The 21,800-nt window shown below is 42.1% G+C and overlaps 1 protein-coding gene across 1 annotated transcript; it reads right to left on the minus strand.

Moving 5' to 3' along the window:
* Nucleotides 1–7,513: 7,513 nt before the first annotated feature.
* VBP1 (VHL binding protein 1) lies at nt 7,514–18,604 on the minus strand. The gene is made up of 6 exons (XM_018558661.1): nt 18,459–18,604; nt 15,783–15,907; nt 15,636–15,702; nt 14,136–14,234; nt 10,793–10,931; nt 7,514–7,921 (listed from the first exon to the last, which is right to left on the minus strand). Exons 1-6 carry the CDS (start codon nt 18,534–18,536, stop codon nt 7,851–7,853), a joined length of 579 nt encoding a protein of 192 aa, XP_018414163.1. The 5' UTR covers nt 18,537–18,604; the 3' UTR covers nt 7,514–7,850.
* Nucleotides 18,605–21,800: the final 3,196 nt, after the last annotated feature.

The raw sequence follows: 21,800 nt of genomic DNA on the forward strand, positions 1-21,800 counted from the left end.
TTATAAATCACTGAAATATTCATCTGTGGCACACACACACACCTATTTGAAAACGCTGAACTATTAACACCTGCAATCTTTCTTGACAGCAGGTTCCCCTTATCCCTTGCACATTAGCTGGACTCAGGCCCATAGCAGAATGGAGACTGACATGAGAAAGAAAAGGCAAAGCAGAACAGTTGTGAAATACACAGTATCCAGGAAAAGCAATTTAGACTTATGCTCTTCAATGAGTGGAGGATATGTTTGTCAATCTCTGGCTTCAGAGACAGAATATAATGTACAATGGCTGAGGACTGCAGGAAAAAAAGGGCATACTGTAGCTTTAAGGGTAGGTTCTAACCATTATTATTATTACTTGAAATACTTCCTGTTTTTTTTTTACCAAAGAATCTCTACAAGTTATCTGTAGACTGATTCAGCGAACCACATAATTTTAAGACGTTTGGTCACACCTACAAGGTGTTGAAAAGGATGAGACCACTTCTCCAAAATTAGGAGGAGGAGCTTGGAGTGTAAAATAAAAATGACGGAAGAGGTTCTATAATGTTCAATGCAGATAGCACTAGTCTCTTCCTAACATATTGCCTAGCTGTCATGCTGCTCCAATGGCTTTAATTATTTTACTGCCACTAATGAAAGTTACAATTGAACAGTACTGGTTGCAGCATGACAGGTCAGTAGATCTTAAGTTTACTTTACCTGACTGTAAGTTTGCGTTTGCTTCAGTGACTGAGCCTACATTCACACTGTGCCTGGTGCCCTCCTTTTCTCATGAATGGATGTGATCAGCACCTAGCAAGCCACTGATCACATCCATTCATGCTGCCATGGCCCTGCTCGCTCCGTGCTCACCTGCAAAGCACTTCTTTGTTTACATTGCTTGAGATGAGGCCAGCAATGACATTGACCCAATATTTTCCTGTGGCTATATAAGGTTAATAAAGTCACCAGCCTCTTTGTAGCTGCGGGGGTGGGGAATGCCCTGGCTGCAGCTTATTAGGCGGGTACAGATGCCTAACGTCTGGGTTCGGAACAAACCAAAGTTCCTCCCTAATGGACAGCAGTGAGTTTGGCAAACGTCTTTCATATTCACCAACCTCTTTCTGAGTAACGGAACCTGAAAGCGTTCATTCCAGAGCCTTTCTGATTTAACATCATTCCTGCGCTGGCTGGCAGAGGAGGCGATTAAGGACTCTGTGGGGTGGATTTACTGAAGGGAGATAGACTTTGCACAGGAAGTTCCCCCTTAGCTTAGTAAATGATGTGAATCGCTGCTAACGTTCATGAACAATTGATATAGAAACCTATAGATTTCAGATTAAAGTAATAAAAATAAGTGAAAGATAAATGCAATTGGCTGTCCATGTACTTTGCACATCTTTTTATGCCTTATCAGAAAAGTGTGTCCATCAGCCAATCATGTGCAAGCAAAAAATACTGTTCTTGTTTCCTTGCATGTGATTGGGTATTCCTTGCAAAGCAAAATTTCACATTTTCTGAGCTAAGGACAAACTTCCCTTGCAAAGTGAAGTCTATTTGCTCTTGTATATCAACCCCGTGACTTTGATTTCTCTCTCCAGCAGAAAGTGGAGACATTAGGGGTCTGCTAAGAGGACCTGTCACTGAGCACACCTGAGATTCTATGGCCATCATTCACTGTTAACGCTAAACTAATAAGTTGTAAAGGTTTTTAAGGCATTGGCCCACAATTTTGAGCCTTTTTGGTATCTATGTATTTGACACAACCCCATCCTTTATAATTTTCCCTTGCCACCAAACCCCAACACTCGGCAACAGGCAAATTTTGAATGGCTGCTCGGAGCGAGTACTGACAGTGCTGTGCTAGGGGGAGGCTGAGGAGCCTCACTTAGTGCAGTGGAAGGCACGCAGCGACCCACTGAACATGGGGTTATGATCCACTTTTGGGTTGCGACCCACCAGCTGAGAACCACGGGTTCTAGAGTGATTATATTAGAACTTAGGCTTTATAAGTGGCTATTAATATTTTGAATTTTATTGGTGATTGAAAGCCAGTGAAGGGGGGAGGGTTGCAGACACTGAACGGTTGGTGATGTGGAAGAGTCTAGCAGCAGCATTCATGATAAACTGAAGGGGGGATAGCCTGTGTAAAGGTAGGCCAATGAGGAGGGAGTTGCAATATGCGAGATAACCAGTGAGTGGCTTTGTGGTTTCATTGGTGAGGAAGGAGCTATTTTAAAGATGTTGTGAAGGCAGCAGTATTTGCATAATGATTGGATCTGGGGCAGAAAGGTGAGGTCTGAGTCAAGGATCACACCTAGCTACCTGGCATAGGGGGAAGGAGGGATAGATAGTTGTTATTATTCTCAATGGAAACGTTGGGGGAAGGTTTTTAGCAGTAAGTCATTAGTGAGTTTTAGAAGGGCAGTTTCAGCAGTGTTGGGGGCGAAAGCCAGACTGAAAGGAGTCAAAGAGGTTATCATTGAGATGGTGGCTCAGGTGTTTGTAGATTAGGCATTCTAGAAGTTTGGAGGTGAATGGGAGTAAAGTGCCCATACACTGTACAATAATCGTGCAGTGTATGGAAGGCGTGCGACCGTTTCTACTGTACGATCGCACGTCTTCCATCGAACAAGCAGGCTGGAAAACCCACCGATTGCTTGTTTGACGACTGCCGAACGGGCCGGTGTGCGCACGGCACACTGCCCGTTCAGCATTGCAGTCATCGGAAGCAGATCACAAGTACGATCCGCCTGTCCAAGATGGGCAGATCGTACATTTTTTAATTACTTTACAACCCTTGCAAGACAAAAGTCTTGCGAGGGTTGTACAGTGTATGGCCACCTTTAGATTGGTGGACAATGGAAATCTCATCCTGAATTGCATCTATCTTGTTTGTGAAATGAATGGCAATGTCTTGCAGTGAATGAGTTAGTGGGAGGAGGCGTTGGGTGACAGAGTTAAAAGTACAAAAGATTTGACGAGGACTGGATGAGTGACAAAATAAGTCTGTTTGGCAGCATAGAAGGAGGAATTCTATTGTAGGAGGGCAGCTTTATACAGGGTGAAGTCTTGCAGGGACCTAGATTTACACCACACTCGCTCAAAAGCGTGGCTGTTTAAGGATTTCTGCTATCATCTGTTTGCCATGACTGTAATGGACATGGCCTAAGTCTGTGTGTACTGAGGGGAGCCAAGGTGTCTAGGGAGGATGAGAGCGAGCTGTTGCAGAGATTCTCATTGGAAAACATGTAAAAGAATATATAGAACCAAAAGGTTTTTTTCCTCAATAGTGGGGAAGATTCTGAACTGCCACATTTTTCTTGCCGTTAGTGAGCCCAGTAGAGATATTCATCCTCTCAATCAGTCTTGAAGACCATGGTCTTAGCGACGGGAATAGCGTTGTGAATTGAACCTCAAGTTGAGATTTAATTAAACCGTTCACTAATGCAGCAAATAATGCACCTGAAGTGTAACTGCACTTTGTTACATTTCTCCATTGTACCTACTGTTATAAAAACGATTGATGGTATGGTGGTCAGTCCACAGGTAAAGTGTCACTAAATGACCCATCTTAACCGCTTGCTGTCCAGGGCATTTTCTTACTATTTGCGCACACATGATAAAATATACATTTTTGGCAAACAATGATATATGTTCTGAAAGCAGAGGCTCTGTAGAATTTAAAAAAATGCTAGTTGCAATTTTTTTTACGTCACATGGTTTTTGGGCAAATGTTTATGAAACCAGTATTTTTAGGAAAAAATAAACTAAATTAAAATGTAGTGCACAGAAACATAATACCCAATTTTTTTGGTAAAATATGAAAGACGGGGTCACACCAGGTCAATAGATATCAAACATGTGAAGCCGCAAAAAAAAAAGTCAATACCCCAAATTTCCCATAGGGAACATTTTAAATGCTTTTACGCCTCATCAGTTTAGTGCTAAACAGTGATTGATGGCCCGAGAATTATTGCTCTCACTCGGACGCTCGCGGTGATGTGTAGCGCAATTGTAATTTTCGCACGTAGGGGCGGGGGACTTAAACATATTTTTTTTTTTTTGCATTTTATAAGTTTTTGTTATATGTTTTAAATTACACAATAATCTAAAGAAAAGCTTTTAAATAAAAATGACATTCATTTTACATACCGCTTTTCCTTTGTTTTCTCTGTACGCTCCCCTTCATGCAGCTAGAGTACTTTCACCTTCACTGTTTTAAGTACATTTACAGAATATTACAGTCACAGGCGCTGCTCTCCTCAAATTATAACATCCATTACTCATTGTACTGGGGATCCTAATGTGCATGCATCCCCTAACATCATTCATGCATATTGGTACTTGTGTGGGCAGGGATTTTATGAACGGGGAGGTTTCTTGTGGCGGGAACAGGCTGTGTCCACACGTAATCCTGTAGTGGATCTCGCAAGCAGAGTGGCTACATTCCCACAGAAAGTGGGACCATGTAGACCAAACATAGCCAACCCTCAAAACATAGGGGCACCACCGCTTTTAAATCTAGGTTGCGGGATGTGCAGACATCCCAAAACCTAGATTGAAGATGAGGAGCTAAGAATGAAAACAGATGGAATTTTATTTTAATTTTTTTAGTTTCCACAAAGAAACGGTCCTAAAATCATTAGTCTGTGTGGTTTTAGAAAAAATGTCGGTAATTGGTATGGGCAAGTACCTGAGGGAAAGTACTTGGTCTTGAAAAAGTGGTATTGGAATATCCCTAGCATATATTATATCTGCCTAGAGTGCAGTTTTAGGCAATCCTGCTGTTTAAAAGTGCTTTTAGGGACAGCAAGGAAGGCACCGAGGAAAAACCGAACTCTAAGATGCAAAAAAAAAATGAATATGGAGCAATACTACTGGCCCAGGTTACATGTGCACTGTCAAGCAAAATGTTGGCATGTGTAGTGTTTATCGACATGTCTTACAGTGTCCTTTACAGACTGCCAGGTAAATGATTAATATACAGCCTCTATCAGGATTAACACCATGCTAAGGACTGCAGGCCCAGCACTGCTAGGATGTCAAAAACTTGCTTGCCATGACAAGCTGGGACTCAGGGCAGAACACATCTAAATGTATCTGTGGGCATTGTAGTGCTATCAGTACTGTTTGGGTTTAGATGTGCTCTATAGTACCCCTATCAATACCTAAACACTACTGTGATGTAAACAAAATAAAAATAAAGCCCTTTGTCTGTACTCCCACTTTGGACTACAAGTAACCACACCAGTGCACAGTCATATTTTCTTGTAGTGACCACAGCATACTATAAGCTATGCACAGCAAAAGACAACATGCACAAAGGGAAGAGATAAACATTCTGTTTTACTGACAGCGCTCTACAAAACTATTCTTTTGGGAGTCAAGTTCTACATTATTGAGTGATGTACTGTAATCAGTCTATCTGAACTTACCAAAGTATCTATAGTGCTACACTGACTTTACAATCATTAGGGAGGTTTATAATAAGACAAGTCTATAGATAACTTTCAGAGGAAGATCTTATGGCTGAATTAAAATTAAAACTAAGAAAGTGAGACACTGGCCACAGCAGACAGTTTCCAGGTTTTATTTACTAAATACAGGTTAAAGAAGGAAATCTGAACCTATACTGTCAAATGCCGATTTGTGGTTAGCTGGTACAATCATTACAGTGTTGCTAAATAAGCCTCTGCTACTTTAAACTGACACCACCAAGTGTGAAAACTGCTGCAGGAAGGACAAATCACAGAATAGTCATCTTAAATCAGTTGGTTTGCAATCAATGTAAATAAGAACAAAAAAATGAAACGTTTATGTCAATAATTTCTTATTTACAATGCGGACATTGCAGAATAAAAATACATAACCAGTTACTACATAAAGCCCTAATGGGATGATTTAATGTCATGATTGGCTCAGCTAATCAAATATTGGAAATAAAAAACAAAAAGAAAACCAGGGAAAGCATATTTTACTAATGTAGAATTTTTTTCCTGAAGTCTGATTGTCTGCAAAGATAAAAGATGACTAAGGGCCTGCAAGGTAAACATCTGCCCTCCTCCCCAACTATGAAGTACTTATAGGGCATGCTGTGACACTAAGATATATGCTGCAACATTTACTGCCAAGTGGGTTCTTGATGCAATTCAATATTTAAAAAAAAAAAAAAAAAACTACATGCCTGCTCTATACACTTGGGGAAATCTCAGTGCTTGTGAACAGAACTGCATTCATAAAAAAAAATTATGTAACACAAAACTCTTTATGAAACAATAAGCCATTAAAAAGTGCACATATAAAATATCTTAAAGGAAATTTGTCAGCAATCATCATGGTAGAAATAAATTTTTTGATGGTCCATGTTCCAGGGTTGTCTTACTCTATATGGTGACTCACTGACCTGGAATTCATTTGTACATAAAAGATTACTACAATTTGATATGCACATACGTGTCCCAGGTTAGAGGTGCACAAAACAAGACTCCCTCAAATATACATTTTGACCTCCCCCTGGTCCCTTGAGAGCTCTTCCATGATTATTAACAATCCTACACGCTCACATTTCCTTCTATTTGGTTGAAAATGATCTGCAGACAGGCACATGGTTTGCATGCCCACTAGTTAGCGCCAAACTGGCTGTTAAAGCATGCACAGGAATCCCCAAGTCACCTCTACAGAAATTATTCAAATGGCTATAAGAATAAAAAAAAAATTAAAAAAAATATACAAACCTTCTTGTTTGTATACTGTAAATGTGGTGCTTCTACACAAGCTCTAGAATGGTTGGCAGGAAGCAGCAGGGGAGCCTTTACATCTAAAACAGATCCCGAGGACATAAAAAAGGAGTTTGACAAATTATGCAGAGCTCACCATTGTGCCTGCATATAACTTCTGCACAGAAGGAAGTTTGAACTAGCTGCACCCCTTTGATGACTGTACAGCTCTTAAGATGAGCAACAAACATGAGAATTTGTTCTAGTAAAACTTGCAGAGTTTGCCTTGATATAATAAAAGAGAAAAAAAAAGTGTTTTAAAAGTGCAACTATTCTAAGAAGTGCTTTGTAAATGTGATTTAGAATATACCAGCTTTCCATGTTTTGTTCTTAAAGCAGTTTTCAGAGAACAAATGAAAACTGGATCTAGGCCACATATCTTCCAAGACCTTCATAAATGATTTAAAGTTCTTCAGAGGCATCAAGTTGGCAGTACATGATTTGATATTTTACTAAGGATGCAACTGGTTGAAGCAAAACTCAGCACAGTGTCTGTCATGCTGCAAACACACAATCTGTGTAAAGTGTACCAGGAACAAACAAAGCACTGGCTAGGTATATATGCGTGGTCACAGGACCATTACATCTAAATAATTGGACCACAACACCATACTACAAGTAATGCTCCCAGGGGATGCAAAATAGATTGGGTCCAATTTTCAGCCCCTTGTAAGATATACGTGTTCTACTTAAATTTCTTACAACAGCAAAATTGTAACAATAAGTTTTGACTAGAAGAAAAAAAAAAAATCATCAGCCCTTTGTGGATTTATTGGAGCATACAGACACGGCATGTATAGAACAAGTAGCTGGTTGACACATTCCAGTAGGTCATGTACAGGGTCTTATCCAATCCTAAAATTATCAGCTGGATGCAAGAGAAGATGCTTCTGCTCTTTTCTACTGAAAACCAGTATACCTTGAGGCATGCATGAAATTGGACTAAACAAATAAATAAAAGGTGCGTGCTTCAAGATCAATGGTTAAGAGGAAAGAAAAAAAAACAAAATTATATAGGAGACTTTACTCCCATCCCAAATGTCTGCCGAGGGCTTCTCTAAAACAACTGTTACTTGAAAATAATTAAAACTATGCTTTGATTTTAGTGCCATCTGCCTTGTTTCTTCTTTTTACATCCCAGTTATAAACTCGAGCCATATCTGGATTGTGTGTTAAGGAAGCTGCTAATAAAAAGGTGGTAAATTCAAGTGTTATTAGTTCATTTTAGACGTTATTGCCATTTGTTCTCAAGATGTACACTTGCTTGTACAGACATTTCCAAATGCTGGAAGCACAAAATGGTATCACAAAATATTACAGTGCAAAGACATTCCAAATACTTACCATTTATTATGTCACATTTTGTGCACAAATACCAAGGTCATTCGTTTCACCAATATTTAGAGGCATTTGTTATTCATTTTATTTTTGCACATTTTAAGAGATTACATACTCCACCTCTCTAATTCTTCACATTTAGAAAATAAATAACAGAATACCCAAGACACAATGGAGAGGGGGGTGGTGGTTATACAAGATTGTAGAGATTAAATGAAAATATTGTTCCTGTTCAGAATAACTTCCACTATATTTAGTTACATAGTTAGTCAGGTTGAAAAAAGACACAAGTCCATCGAGTCCAACCTATAGAGAGAAAAAAAAAAAAAAAAGACAGCGGACAATTGATGCAATTACTCCACTGCTGCAAACCTGAAATGCACCAAATAATGAGGGTGGTGGTAAACCAACCCATGGCTCCAAGGTCCTGTTTACCGTTGCAAAACAGCATCTCATGAACACAAATCTTTATATTTTTTTTAATCGTGGTTTTTTTTCTCCCTGTATCTTATCAGGGAAATTTAGGAACATTCATTGTGACTAAGCAGTACCCTAAAAATGTACCTTCTGTCTAAAGTTCCTTCTGAAACAGAACAGTGCAGCTTCTGCTATGAGTGTGCCTACAGCCTCATAGCTGTATATCTGTAGTGTGATATCTAAGGCACTGCCGACTGCGCCTGCTAGTCTCAGCAGATACGGTGAGGTTATTCCAGTGCTGTTTACTGCTTTTCTTGCTGGAGCCTGACATGAGGAAGCAAACCTCTACCTCTACCAAGATGGCCATCTACACAACCAGACAGTGCAATTCAGTGATGGGAGGGGAAAAAAAACCCCAGCAGCAGGGACCACAAGTAATACTGGTGACTTGTCCATTGCGCTCTGCCTGCCTTCTTTTGTAAACAGCTTCCAGAGTTCAGCTCCTCTTTAAGCATGTTATGATGAAAGAATAATTAACCGCCTTCCAAACATGCGACCTACCAGATTACAGTCTTGATTCTCTTGCCAGGAAGAGTAAAAATTGGGAAAGTTCCAGCTTATCTGCATTACTGTTCTAAGATTAAAGAGGACCATCCACTGATCAAATTTCAGCAGGTCCTTAATAAACTGGCCAAAATTCATTCTGCATGTGACCCTGCAGGCAGCCTCCTGCCCACCATCCTTCAAGTCAGAAAATCTAAGGGCCCAGGTGGAAAATTCTCAGGGGAACAGTGACTGAGCATTCTGATAGGGGCACGCCAGCCGCTGTGAGAACACAATAGCGGGAGGATACATCCAGCCATGCTGTTTATCCAAGCTGAAAATAAATCTAATTTTGTTTAGCCAGTTAGTATTAAGCCTGCTTGGTTTTGTTCCAAGATATATGGTGCCATTACCTTAAGCATTTTAAGCTTCTGATATGATATATACCTTCTGTGCCCTCAAGCAAGGAAGATCTGAAGAACCACTCACCATCTGCAGCAATCTCAACTGCATGTCCTCTGTAAAGCAATGTGTAAATTGTTGGCCCTATAAACAAAGTACTCAAACTGTACATTATTCCGAATAGTGAGCAAAAATGTAATTTGCTGTGCCGGTCACCTCCTGACCACCTCCCCATTTCATTGCCCCTGAAAGCTGCAAGGAAAGGAAAAACAGAGAAGGGAACTGAAGCCATATTATAAAAATATTTTAGGCTGTGCCCATCTCAGACACCCTCAAATTCCTCCTGTTGTGCCCCATGTCAGAACGGAACAAGAGAATACCGAAGACTCAAAGATGGTGTGAGCACCTTTAACCTTTTGTATCTGTCACTTTACAGGTAGGTAGTTCTATTCCTACAGTTGTTCCATCAGGAATGGTACTACTACATAAACTCCTGCTATAAAAGAGTGTAATGCTAATTCGTATTGTTGTTTTCCTGGATACCAACTGGAACAAGAAACAATACAAAACACAAAAAGTCCCCAGCACACCTGCCAGCTAGCCTGCAACAAAACAAAACAAAATCACCCTGTCTAACAGTATGTGTTAAAGTAGAGGTTTTAGTTAAACAAAGCTTTGGCCAAAAATATGTAGAAGCCACACCGCCCCTTCAAGGCACCTCTGTAAAGTGTGGTCCTAACTCTTAAGTGTGGGAGCATATTAATGCAGTTGAGAAATTAAATGTGTGTTTTGTATTGTTGTAAGCCTTCCAATGTGCACCCTGCTACAAAGGCTGGTTATAAATGTATGCGGTTACCATCTTTTTCTAGTGGAACAAGAAACATTCATTGCAGGGAGTCTCCTGAGCAGAGACTCGGAGTCAGGTACACTTTGGACAAAGAAAGGGCAAGTTGACGCTAAATTTCGATTGCTTTTATCAGAAGCTTTAAATAACTTTAGGACAGGGGTAGGCAAACTCTGGCCCTCCAGCTGCTGTGGAACTAAAAGTCCCATGAAGCACTGCAAGACTGACAGCCACATACAAGACTTCCAGAGGCAGGTGCATGATGGGATTTGTAGGTTTTACAGGAGCTGGAGGGCCGGAGTTTGCCTAACCCCTGGTCTAAAATATTGGAGAAAGCAGACCCACAGGCCCAGTTCACCAAAGCCTCTACTTTGTCATCATTCCCTACATAAAAAGAGTAAATATCAGTGACTATCTACCAAAAATACGGCTACTATTTCAATATAAAAACACACACACAATTATTTAACATACCACAAAAGGATACTGACTTCGGTTGTGGTAAACTGGTCCCGCAAAAAGTCAAGGTCCTCTTCTGTGAACTCAAGATTTCTGGTGGCTGTTGACAAATTCTTCTCTAGCAAAGCCTGAGCGTCATCAATATCATACTCAAGCATCACATTGGCCTTGGAGGAAAATATTACAGCAGAGTAATTATTAAAATAAACAATACACATAGTAATAAAGATTCTTACACAATGTTTACATGATTTCTGCTTCTGAAGTCAGAGCCAACCTATTTTTTAAACATGTAGTTTCAAATGTTTTGGCACTTCAATCCAGACAATAATGGCAGCAGGGAATTTATAACAGGCCTGCTCAAGAGTTAGGGCTTGTTCACATCAAATGCGGACCAGATCTGCATGAGTTTCTGCACATGCAGTGCGTTTTGCCATGTTTGCATGCGTTTGTGCGCTCCAGAGCAGGGGGAAAAAATAGGGCATGCCACAGTTTTTACACATGCTCTGGAACGGAACGGTCTGGTGTGAACTAGAGCCCAAAATACCATTGGATGCATTTTTGATGCGTTCTGTAACTGCTCTGCACCTGCTCTACACTTGGTCTACACTTGGTCTACACTTGGTGTGAACAAGTCCCTAAAGTGGACCTTTACACTAAAACTTGACCATTGCATCCCCCTATGTATGATGATTATTAATAACAGACATGTCAGGTGTAAAATGCTGTGATTTAGAAATACTTACACTCGCAGAGCATTCACTTCCTGCTTTAAAAAGAGCAAATTACTTCAGTTTGGCAAAGCGATGCACACAGGGATTGCCTTGTAATCAGCAGAGCATTGCGGGGAAATCTCTGCTGTAATCTCACAAGATCTCAGGGAAAGGCATTTTCTTCCCCTAAAATGATGTGCATGGTCACATGTCCTAGTCATATGTGCCAGAAATCCAGGAAGTAATAGGAGAGCTAGTAATCTGCCCTTAGTAAACATGGCCAGTCAGAAGACTGGGAAAGAAAAGATAAATAAGGTATGCAAAGCATACAAAGCCGGCAATTATCTAGAAGTATCTGTTTGTAGATTGTCATTACTAAAAATGTCTAAAGCTGTTTTTTATTTTAATGATATGGGTAAAGGTCTGCTTTAAAGGTATGCATATTCTACTTTCTGCTGTAGGTCATGAATAGAGCTCCGGGGCTTCTCCTACTCTGCAGGTTTCATTGCCATAGTGTTCTGCTTTAAACAGACATTTGTGCTCCACCCCATGTATAAAGTAGTATCTAAACCACAACCACCAACTCATACTTATCCATTTTCACCAAACGCTTTTTCTATGGAATAAAAAAAAAAAAAAAACTCATGCTTACATGTGTTGTAGAGTACAATGCAATGTAAGTGAAACTGGTCATCAACACGTGTTATTATGCATTCTGAAGTGTTAACACTAGTTTTAGTGTTAAAAGCTGCATGGGTGCACTACACGAAATGAGCAAACAGTTAAAGGGCAATGGTACTTCGGGTGAAACGTTAATAGGATTCTCACACAGACTTATTTAATATAAATCCCTAAACCATTTTCTGGTCACATCCTAAAATAAGTACAAGATACATGCATTTCTTTTAATGCACCAAATCAGACCACTTCCACATTTGTCCCTCAAGAACTCCACCAGTGAATGCTTTTTCAAATTCCAGCCATAAAGTAGATTACTAGTATCCACTTGTTAGATTATCCGATGGAGTCAGAGCCAGGTTCAACACAATTCATAAATAATCCCCCATGTACATATTGTTATCAGCTACACTCCTTTGCCACCTAGCAGTCACATCATTTCTAGTGAAGTATTGGTTTTGCATGAGAACATACAATCTCTATGCCTGGAATGCATTTCAATCTCAGCATGTGAACAGGGAGCAGCCAGGTCACATGCCTCACCTTCTGGCATATAAACCCCCATAGGTTTTACAGTAGCAAAGGTTTTGCAATTCATGTAATAGTTTGTTTTTTCTATCAATTGTAAAAGCAGGGACATGAAATGAGAAGCCCAGAGAGAGGTTGAGGACTCTACAAGGCCAAGGACAAGTTACAAGTGTGCTTATGGTGAAAGCCCCAAGTCAGGACAGTAGACCCAGATGTACAAAGCAGCTGAACCTAGATGTAAATCTTGACTCAAATTTGGGCAAAGTCCGCCCCCTTTGGTTAAGGAGGCCGCCCAACATAATAAGTGGTCATTAAGGGGAAGTTGGTATCTGCCGCTATCTGTGGATCTGATGGTTTTCACATTCCACTGTAGGCAACATCTGCTTGTACAATTGTTCATCATATTCTCAGTTTTAACTGCCCAGGTTTGGGAAGGTTTTCATTTAGGGTTTCTATACTGCCTTTCACAGTATTGAGAGCATCTGTAAAGCTGCAACAAGCTCTTTATGAAAAACTCCTCTAAAGTGGTATCAGCCAAGCCTCTTCCACCCTTCAGTTACAAAATGTATACAAGTTTAACAAAAGATTAAACTGTTTGGGGGGAATTTAGCAAAACTGGAAAAGACAAATTCTGGAGCAGTTGCCCATGGCAACCAATCAGCTTATCTCTTCAGTTTGTTCAGTTAAGCTAGGAAAATAAACAGGGAAGCTGATTGGTCACCATGCAAAGCTGCTCCAGATTTTGATAAATTCCCCTCTGTCTTTTATATTATTCTCATACAAGATGTGTCCCATTTTGTAGGCCCCCCCTACTTGTTATTTAAGAAAATACTTTGTTGGAACAAAAAACACAACTCATACACAAGCCATTTTGCATTTTAAAGAGAAAATTGTGAAATCAAGGACCAGCCATGATTTTTTTACAACATCCCCAGAAATCTACTTTCCTGTTCTCTGTAACAGAAGTCAAAGTTACAAAAACATTCCTTGAGGTGGGGGGTTTCATTTTTGGAGACAGGTTAAAAGGCCAACACACACACACACTGAATGGGGACCTTCCCATTGTGTTTGAGATGGGGCTCTGTAACGTTCTCAGTAAAGGATAAAGGTAACAGCAGGGCCCTGCTCAGAAAAGCTTACAAAATACACAGGGTTATTCACAAAAGGGTGAAGAGTTGAGAAGAGAGGAGAAGTGAACAATCTAGATCAAAATAGCTGATTTGGATAAATTCTCCAATTCAGCTCACTTTCCAGTTCAGCTATGTTATCCTAGATTGTTCACTTCTCCGGCCTTCTTCAAACTCTTCACCCTTTTGTGAATAACCCTGATTAAATGTAACACGACATTTTATAAATCTCCCTTCTTATAACATCCCTTTAAAAACACAACATTAAAATGAACAAGCACAAAACATTCTTTATTTGGTAGAAATGTATATGATCTAAACTTACCCCAAGCCACAAGCAGACTTTGTCTGTAGGTGGCACCGATGCTTTACAATATACATTATCTGCCAATAAAAATCTGGTTTCCATTGGCTCCGTAGTGCCCTGCCAAGAAAGAACATTTTTATTAAAAAATGTAGCTAAATCTATGAACAATTATTTCATATTTTTCAGCTTACCAGTCCACGAATGTGGTGGGTGCACTGGATTTATTTTTGTCTAATTTTTATCTGATGATCCTTAACACACCTGCTGTCCTAGAGCGACAATGCTCACTCACTGTACTGTATCTATGGAGGAGCAGCAGCGTTGTCACCCAGGGCAGGAAATGTGTAATAACTACAGAACTAGGCACAGATATGGACATACTAGAATAGTGGGAGTGACCAATGCTGACAAGTTTCCAAACATACAGGCTCCGGGGCTGCCATCTTGATAACAGCTTCACTACCTAGTATAGAGCTATTTCTATATTCCGGAACAGGAAAGCATAATGCCAATTTGGAATACAGGATAACAGAGCTACTGAGATAATAAAATAAGTTGCAGCTTTATTGGCAGAAAGACATTAAAAGTACAACACTAGCAAATTTTTTGGATGGATTAAACCTCTTGGCAGGTTTTACTGAAATCCAGAGTAATTTTCAGTAATTATTGTCCCAATAACAATGTTTTCACCAGAAAGGAAGTGAGGGAAATTCTCCATCTATCTATCCCTACCCTCACTGCAACCAAAACTATGTAAGGAGGTATTGGCTAGACATACATGCTTGTAAAGACAACAAAAGTAACGTTGACATTACAGAATGGCCGCCCCAAGTTATATCCTTGCTTTTTCTGCATCCTAGTTAGGACTGGAGAAACATAATAATATAATATATATTTAACTACTCAAAGAAGCTTTGCATTTTTTTTCTTTTACAAATCTCTAGCCCACTACCTAACAAAATGCACATTTCTCAGAAATCAATTTCTTAGTCTGCTGGCTTACAGTACAAACAGAGAGGCATAGGGCAATAACCTGCACGCATAGGACATCATATTCATTGGACCATCTACCACACCGGATATCACATTGTGCAGGCTGTCAATTGGCAGTAATAATATTTTATCTACCGACTCCTAGTGCCAGATGGTAAACTGGTTACTTGATTTACCCTTGCTGGAAACATTAAGTGTACAATTTATTCTGATAACACCCCCGTGGAATAGATTAGTAGAAAACTACAGAAAAATATCAAACTAAAAAGATGAGTAAAAGTAGACAGTTACAAAGTTGCTCAATAAAGGGTTAATCATTTAGACACACGTAGGATCCATTAGGAGTATTCCTTCTTAAGCAATTAAACCAGAGAAAATCTGAAGGAAGAAGTAGTACTCACAACAGTACACGTAGAACTCTCTTCTATACTATATCTCCAGCCTCCTCACATTCCCGCTTTCTTTTATATTGTGCAGAGGGAGATATAAAATATAAGTACACAGCTTTGAAGAAACAGTAATTACCTTTTTCTTTTGCATATGCTTTAAAATTTCTAACGTCTGTTTAATGTCTGGGATCTGACTCTTTAGTCTGTCAAAAGAAGGAAAACAAGTCTTAAGATTTCATAACCGAGGGGGAAAAAAAACCCACAGACAGGGGAAAGTACTTACCTTCTTTTCTTCTGAGAAAGATTTAATTCCATGAACTTGTACTTTTGATACTGCTCATCTAATCGCTTAAGCACTTGATCAGCCGTTTCATTTCCAGGTTTTTGCATAAACGATTCCACATCTTCCTATAACAGAACCAAAACAGAGAGATTGCATCATCAGTCATATTACTGTATCTTGTTCAGCACCATTATCGTTTATTCCAGATTTCAATATTCGATTTTACTAGTGTCCTCCTGTGACCCAAAACTCGGCCAGCGTGTCTCCTCCCCGCAGTGCTTAGCATCGTGTCACAGATCAAAGGAGAGCAGTGTGGGCAGAGACAGCCAGCGCCATCACAGCAGGCTGAGCTCCCACTCGCTCAGCCTCCTGTGACAGCTGTCAGGAAGCAGAGTGAGGTACAAAAACACTCAGTGATCGCTGTTTGTAACTAATTGAGGACATGGTATGGTTACTATATACTCAATAATGAACGAATGGGAAGTGATCTACATCACCTCCTATTCATTCATAGTTGTGGATATAGTAAATACACAATGTCCTCAAGTTATGAATGATCAAAACTGGAGCAGCTGTCCATGGCAACCAATCAGCTTCTCTCTTCCTTTTGTTCAGTTAAGATTTGAAAATGAAAGGGAGAAGCTGATTGGTTGCCATGCAGAGCTGATCCAGATTTTGTCTGCTCCAGTTTTGATAAAATAAATTCCCTCCTCAGTATAGAGGATTTCTGTTCATTTATAACTGGGGCTGCAGAAAAAGATTGAGGAAATAAACATTTTCTGTTTCAGCCTAACATTTTTTATTTCGGCTTCATTTCAGTTTTAACATTTTCATTTCAGTGCACCGCTACTTATAGCTATTGCCTGCTACATGCTGACAGCGCAGAGCCACACTACTGCCTGATTGACAGCTGGCTCTGCCTCTGTAGAGGCAGCTGTGCCCACCCACTCCACCCATCAGTCCCTCCAGTCAGCGATGGAGGAATGGAGAGGGGTTGGTCATCATTCTCTGCAAGCAAAGGATCGTGATCAGTGGTTTGTGATCGCTCAGTTCTCAAGCTATAGAGCCGACATTTGACAAATGCAGTGTCACACATCCGCTTCACTTGCCCCATAGTAGTTCTTTATGGGTCTGTTCACAGCATATGCAGTGCGTTCCGGCCAGAACGCACTGCATCGTGGTCGGCTCCCTTTTTATGCTTGGCAGAAGGGGGCGTGGCAGGCCATTGAAGTGAACGGCGCCGCAGCCACCCGCACGGGATCGCATGGCACATTGTGCCTGCGGTCCTGTGGGTTCAAAATGCTGCAAGTACTATTTGGACCGCACCGGACCGCAGGCACAATGTGCCCTGCGATCCCATTGCGACTGCAGGGCGTGGCTACAGCACCATTCACTTCAATGGCACACCACGCCTCCTTCTGCCCAGCAAAAAAGGGAGGCGGCCGCAATGCGATGCAGTGCGTTCTGGCTGTAACGCACTGCATATGGTGTGAACAGACCCTAAGGATTGCCAACTGTCAAGGATTCCGGTGTGCTTATTTGAGCTCTCAACCAAAAATGTAATCCCTCAAATGGCTGGTGTCATTACTGATCGCATGTGCTGCACCATAGCAACTGCAATCCAAATAGAGGCTAAGATGGCACCTTCCATGGCTGTAAGGAATAGGAGGGTGTAGTTCTGATTTAAAGGAGAACTATGAGGTGAGTGCTTTTCACTCACCTCATAGTTCTAGCCGACCTGTGACAGGTCGGCTCAGTAGATCGGGAGGTGAGCGAACACATACCGGCGTTCGCTCACCTCTCGATCCTGTCAAGGCTCTCTGCTGTGACAGGGGAGGGGCTGGATTCCCCCCCTCCGATCCACCAGCACTGACTGGCGCAACAGACGGGGGAGGGTACAGCTGGCTCTGCCTCTAGATAGGCAGAGCCAGCTGTCAGTCACGCAGCTGGGCGGATCCAGACATAATTGTCGGGATCCGCTTCTGCTGCGGCATCTTAGTATACCACAAGCAGCAGCTCACGGTATACTGAGCCTAGGGTGACGGGAGGACGCTAGTTTGTGTCCTCCCGTTACCCAGAGAACTATGGGGAAAAGCCTTAACCCCATAGTTCTCCTATAAGGAGCAGAATGGTGACCCTTCTCTGCCCCAGCATGCTGATTGGACAGTGAAGATACAGCAGAAGACTGATAAGCTCATCCCTCTGCTCACCTGATACTCATTGCTGCCCAAAAGCACATTCCACCATCTGCAACAATTACATGTAAAGAGTAAATGTAATAATTTATGAACAAACACTGTGCTGCATTATTGCATCTTGGGATAGGTTTAAATATGCTAAATGCTGATAGCCAGGAACCAGAAAATCAGCCACCACAGTGGTAGAAGGACTAGGCCACCACTTCACCCATCACCACAAGCATGTGCACCTCCCTGCTATACAGGCCCGCAATTCATAGCCTGCCATGTGTGATGGGAGGAAGGAGGGGCACTCTGCAGTACTGAAGGGGGTGGGGGAGCAGGCAAGCAGTAGACGGTGCCTTGTATGGATACGGCCGCCTCGGTAACCATGACAGTCACACAGCGTGCAGCATTCAGTCCAGCAATGTCTACAGCTGCCATTGGCGCTCTTCTAGCACACACACAGGACATATAAAGCAATACATAGCGTGCTTACCACAAACACAGCCTCCGGAATACCGAGGTGCGTTCTCTTTATACCGGCAGCACCACCACCCTCATTGGCCGTCGCCATCTTTGAAACAATGCGTGCCGTACGTCCCCGCGTTTTATTACGACAAGCGCGGCGTCTCTTTAACCCCGCCCCCAGAACTCTGATTGGCAGAGACGGGAAAGTCTCTCGTGTATAGGAAACGCTCGGTGCAGAGGTTGGGCGGGACTTATCCGGGCCGTTCGCACTTTCGATACATCACCCGGGCAGGCAGTGGCACACATGGACTAGAGATCATAGTGCAGTAGCACGGCCCTCATATCCGGGAATGGGAATATGGCTCTGTGTTGTATCCTGGAGCCACCTAATTCTATGTGTTTATTAGATACAATAAAAGTGTCTTCAACAGGAACTTCCACCAAATCTTATACATGTGACATGACAATTGTAGAATACGTACGCACCCATGCAATCTTCATGACTGAGGCCCTTTTTTCCATTTTTGCACCCATGTTATAGTCCACATTTTAGGCCTGAAAATGACGTAAAACCCCCCAACATTATATATTTTCTGAATGCCAAAGCGAGACTGCTACCCTGGGCTTCAGTCTAAGAACCCCTGACCTCCCAATGTCTAATGCATGTTCATTGATTTGTATTAGATATGTGGACGTCGAGGGATGGTCCATAGCTGAAGAGGAACGAGCACTTAACCCTTGCAGTGTGGGTTAGCCTTAGTGTTTTCAATTCACCGGAGCTCTTCTTTCAGGGCATATTCTGATCTGGCTGTGCCAATCCCGCATATGCACACCTAGCAGGGAATCATTGGGGGGGGGGTTATCACAACTTGAGCATTTGCCCATGGCAACCAATCAGCATATATCCAGTTTGCTCAGGTAAGTTTTGAAAATGAGAGAGTGAAGCTGATTGGTTGCCCTGCAAATCTGCTCCAGATTTTATCTGCTCCAGTTTTGATACATTTTCCCCATTATGTTTACATGTTGTTATAGTAGTGGCAATGTAAGCATTACCAATCATATGACGCTTGCCTTGATGTTACTGGGGCAGAATGGAAAATGAATTGCCCACTAGAGTTTTGGGTATGCCACTATTGCCACACATGCCCCTCCTGTGCTCTAGCAGCAATGTAATGGGTGGGCTTGCCGATGCTTAAATTGCCAGTACTATGGCAGCATGTGGACCAAATGATTCCCTGCTAGAGCGCTGGGTGCACATGCACAGGATTGGTGGCTCATACATTACTCGCTATGGCAGCATGTAGACCAAATGATTCCCTGCTACAGTGCTGGGTAACATGTGCACAGGATTGGTGGCTCCTGCATTGCTCCTACTATGGCAGCATGTAGAACAAATTAATCCCCGCTAGAGCGCTGGGTGCACATGAGCGAGATTTGTTGTGCGTATATTGCTGGTACTATGGTATCATGTAGACCAAATGATTCCCTGCTTGAGCTCTGGGTGTACATGAGCGAGGTTGCTGGTGCTTATATTGCTGGTACTATGGTAGCATGTAGACCAAATGATTCCCTGCTTGAATGCTGGGTGTATATGAGCGAGGTTGGTGGTGCTTACATTGCTGGTACTATGGTAGCATGTAGACCAAATGATTCCCTGCTTGAGCTCTGGGTGTACATGAGCGAGGTTGCTGGTGCTTATATTGCTGGTACTATGGCATCATGTAGACCAAATTATTCCCTGCTAGAGCGCTGGGTGCACATGAGCGAGATTGGTGGTGCGTACATTGCTGGTACTATGGTATCATGTAGACCAAATGTTTCCTTGCTAGAGCGCTGGGTGCACATGAGCGAGATTGGTGGTGCGTATATTGCTGGTACTATGGTATCATGTAGACCAAATTATTCCCTGCTTGAGCGCTAGGTGTACATGAGTGAGATTGGTGGTGCGTATATTGCTGGTAATATGGTATCATGTAGACCAAATGATTCCTTGCTAGAGCGCTGGGTGCACATGAGTGAGATTGGTGGTGCGTATATTGCTGATACTATGGTAGCGTGTAGACCAAATAATTCCCTGCTTGAGCGCTGGGTGCACATGAGTGAGATTGGTGGTGCGTATATTGCTGATACTATGGTAGCGTGTAGACCAAATAATTCCCTGCTTGAGCGCTGGGTGCACATGAGTGAGATTGGTGGTGCGTATATTGCTGATACTATGGTAGCGTGTAGACCAAATAATTCCCTGCTTGAGCGCTGGGTGCACATGAGTGAGATTGGTGGTGCGTATATTGCTGATACTATGGTAGCGTGTAGACCAAATAATTCCCTGCTTGAGCGCTGGGTGCACATGAGTGAGATTGGTGGTGCGTATATTGCTGATACTATGGTAGCGTGTAGACCAAATAATTCCCTGCTTGAGCGCTGGGTGCACATGAGTGAGATTGGTGGTGCGTATATTGCTGATACTATGGTAGCGTGTAGACCAAATAATTCCCTGCTTGAGCGCTGGGTGCACATGAGTGAGATTGGTGGTGCGTATATTGCTGGTACTATGGTAGCGTGTAGACCAAATGATTCCCTGCTTGAATGCTGGGTCTACATGAGCGAGATTGGTGGTGCGTATATTGCTGATACTATGGTAGCGTGTTGACCAAATGATTCCCTGCTTGAGCGCTGGGTGCACATGAGCGAGATTGGTGGTGCGTATATTGCTGGTACTATGGTAGCGTGTAGACCAAATAATTCCCTGCTTGAGCGCTGGGTGCACATGAGCGAGGTTGCTGGTGCTTATATTGCTGGTACTATGGTAGCGTGTAGACCAAATTATTCCCTGCTTGAGCGCTGGGTGCACATGAGCGAGATTGGTGGTGCGTACATTGCTGGTACTATGGTAGCATGTAGACCAAATGATTCCCTGCTAGATCGCTGGGGGTGTACATGAGCGAGATTGGTGGTGCGTACATTGCTGGTACTATGGTAGCGTGTAGACCAAATGATTCCCTGCTTGAGTGCTGGGTGTACATGAGTGAGATTGGTGGTGCGTACATTGCTGGTACTTTAGTAGCGTGTAGACCAAATGATTCCCTGCTAGAGCGCTGGGTGTACATGAGCGAGTTTGCTGGTGCTTATATTGCTGGTACTATGGTAGCATGTAGACCAAATGATTCCCTGCTAGATCGCTGGGGGTGTACACGAGCTAAATTGGTGGTGCGTACATTGCTGGTACTATGGTAGCGTGTAGACCAAATTATTCCCTGCTTGAGCGCTGGGAGAACACGCACGGGATTGGTGATTCCTGCATTGCTCCTACTATGGCAGTATGTAGACCAAATGATTTTCTGCTAAAGTGCTGGGTACTCCACCATTCCTA

This window comes from Nanorana parkeri, unplaced genomic scaffold, assembly GCF_000935625.1.
Source record: "Nanorana parkeri isolate BGI_ZX_2015 unplaced genomic scaffold, ASM93562v1 scaffold352, whole genome shotgun sequence".
Lineage (NCBI taxonomy): Eukaryota > Metazoa > Chordata > Amphibia > Anura > Dicroglossidae > Nanorana > Nanorana parkeri.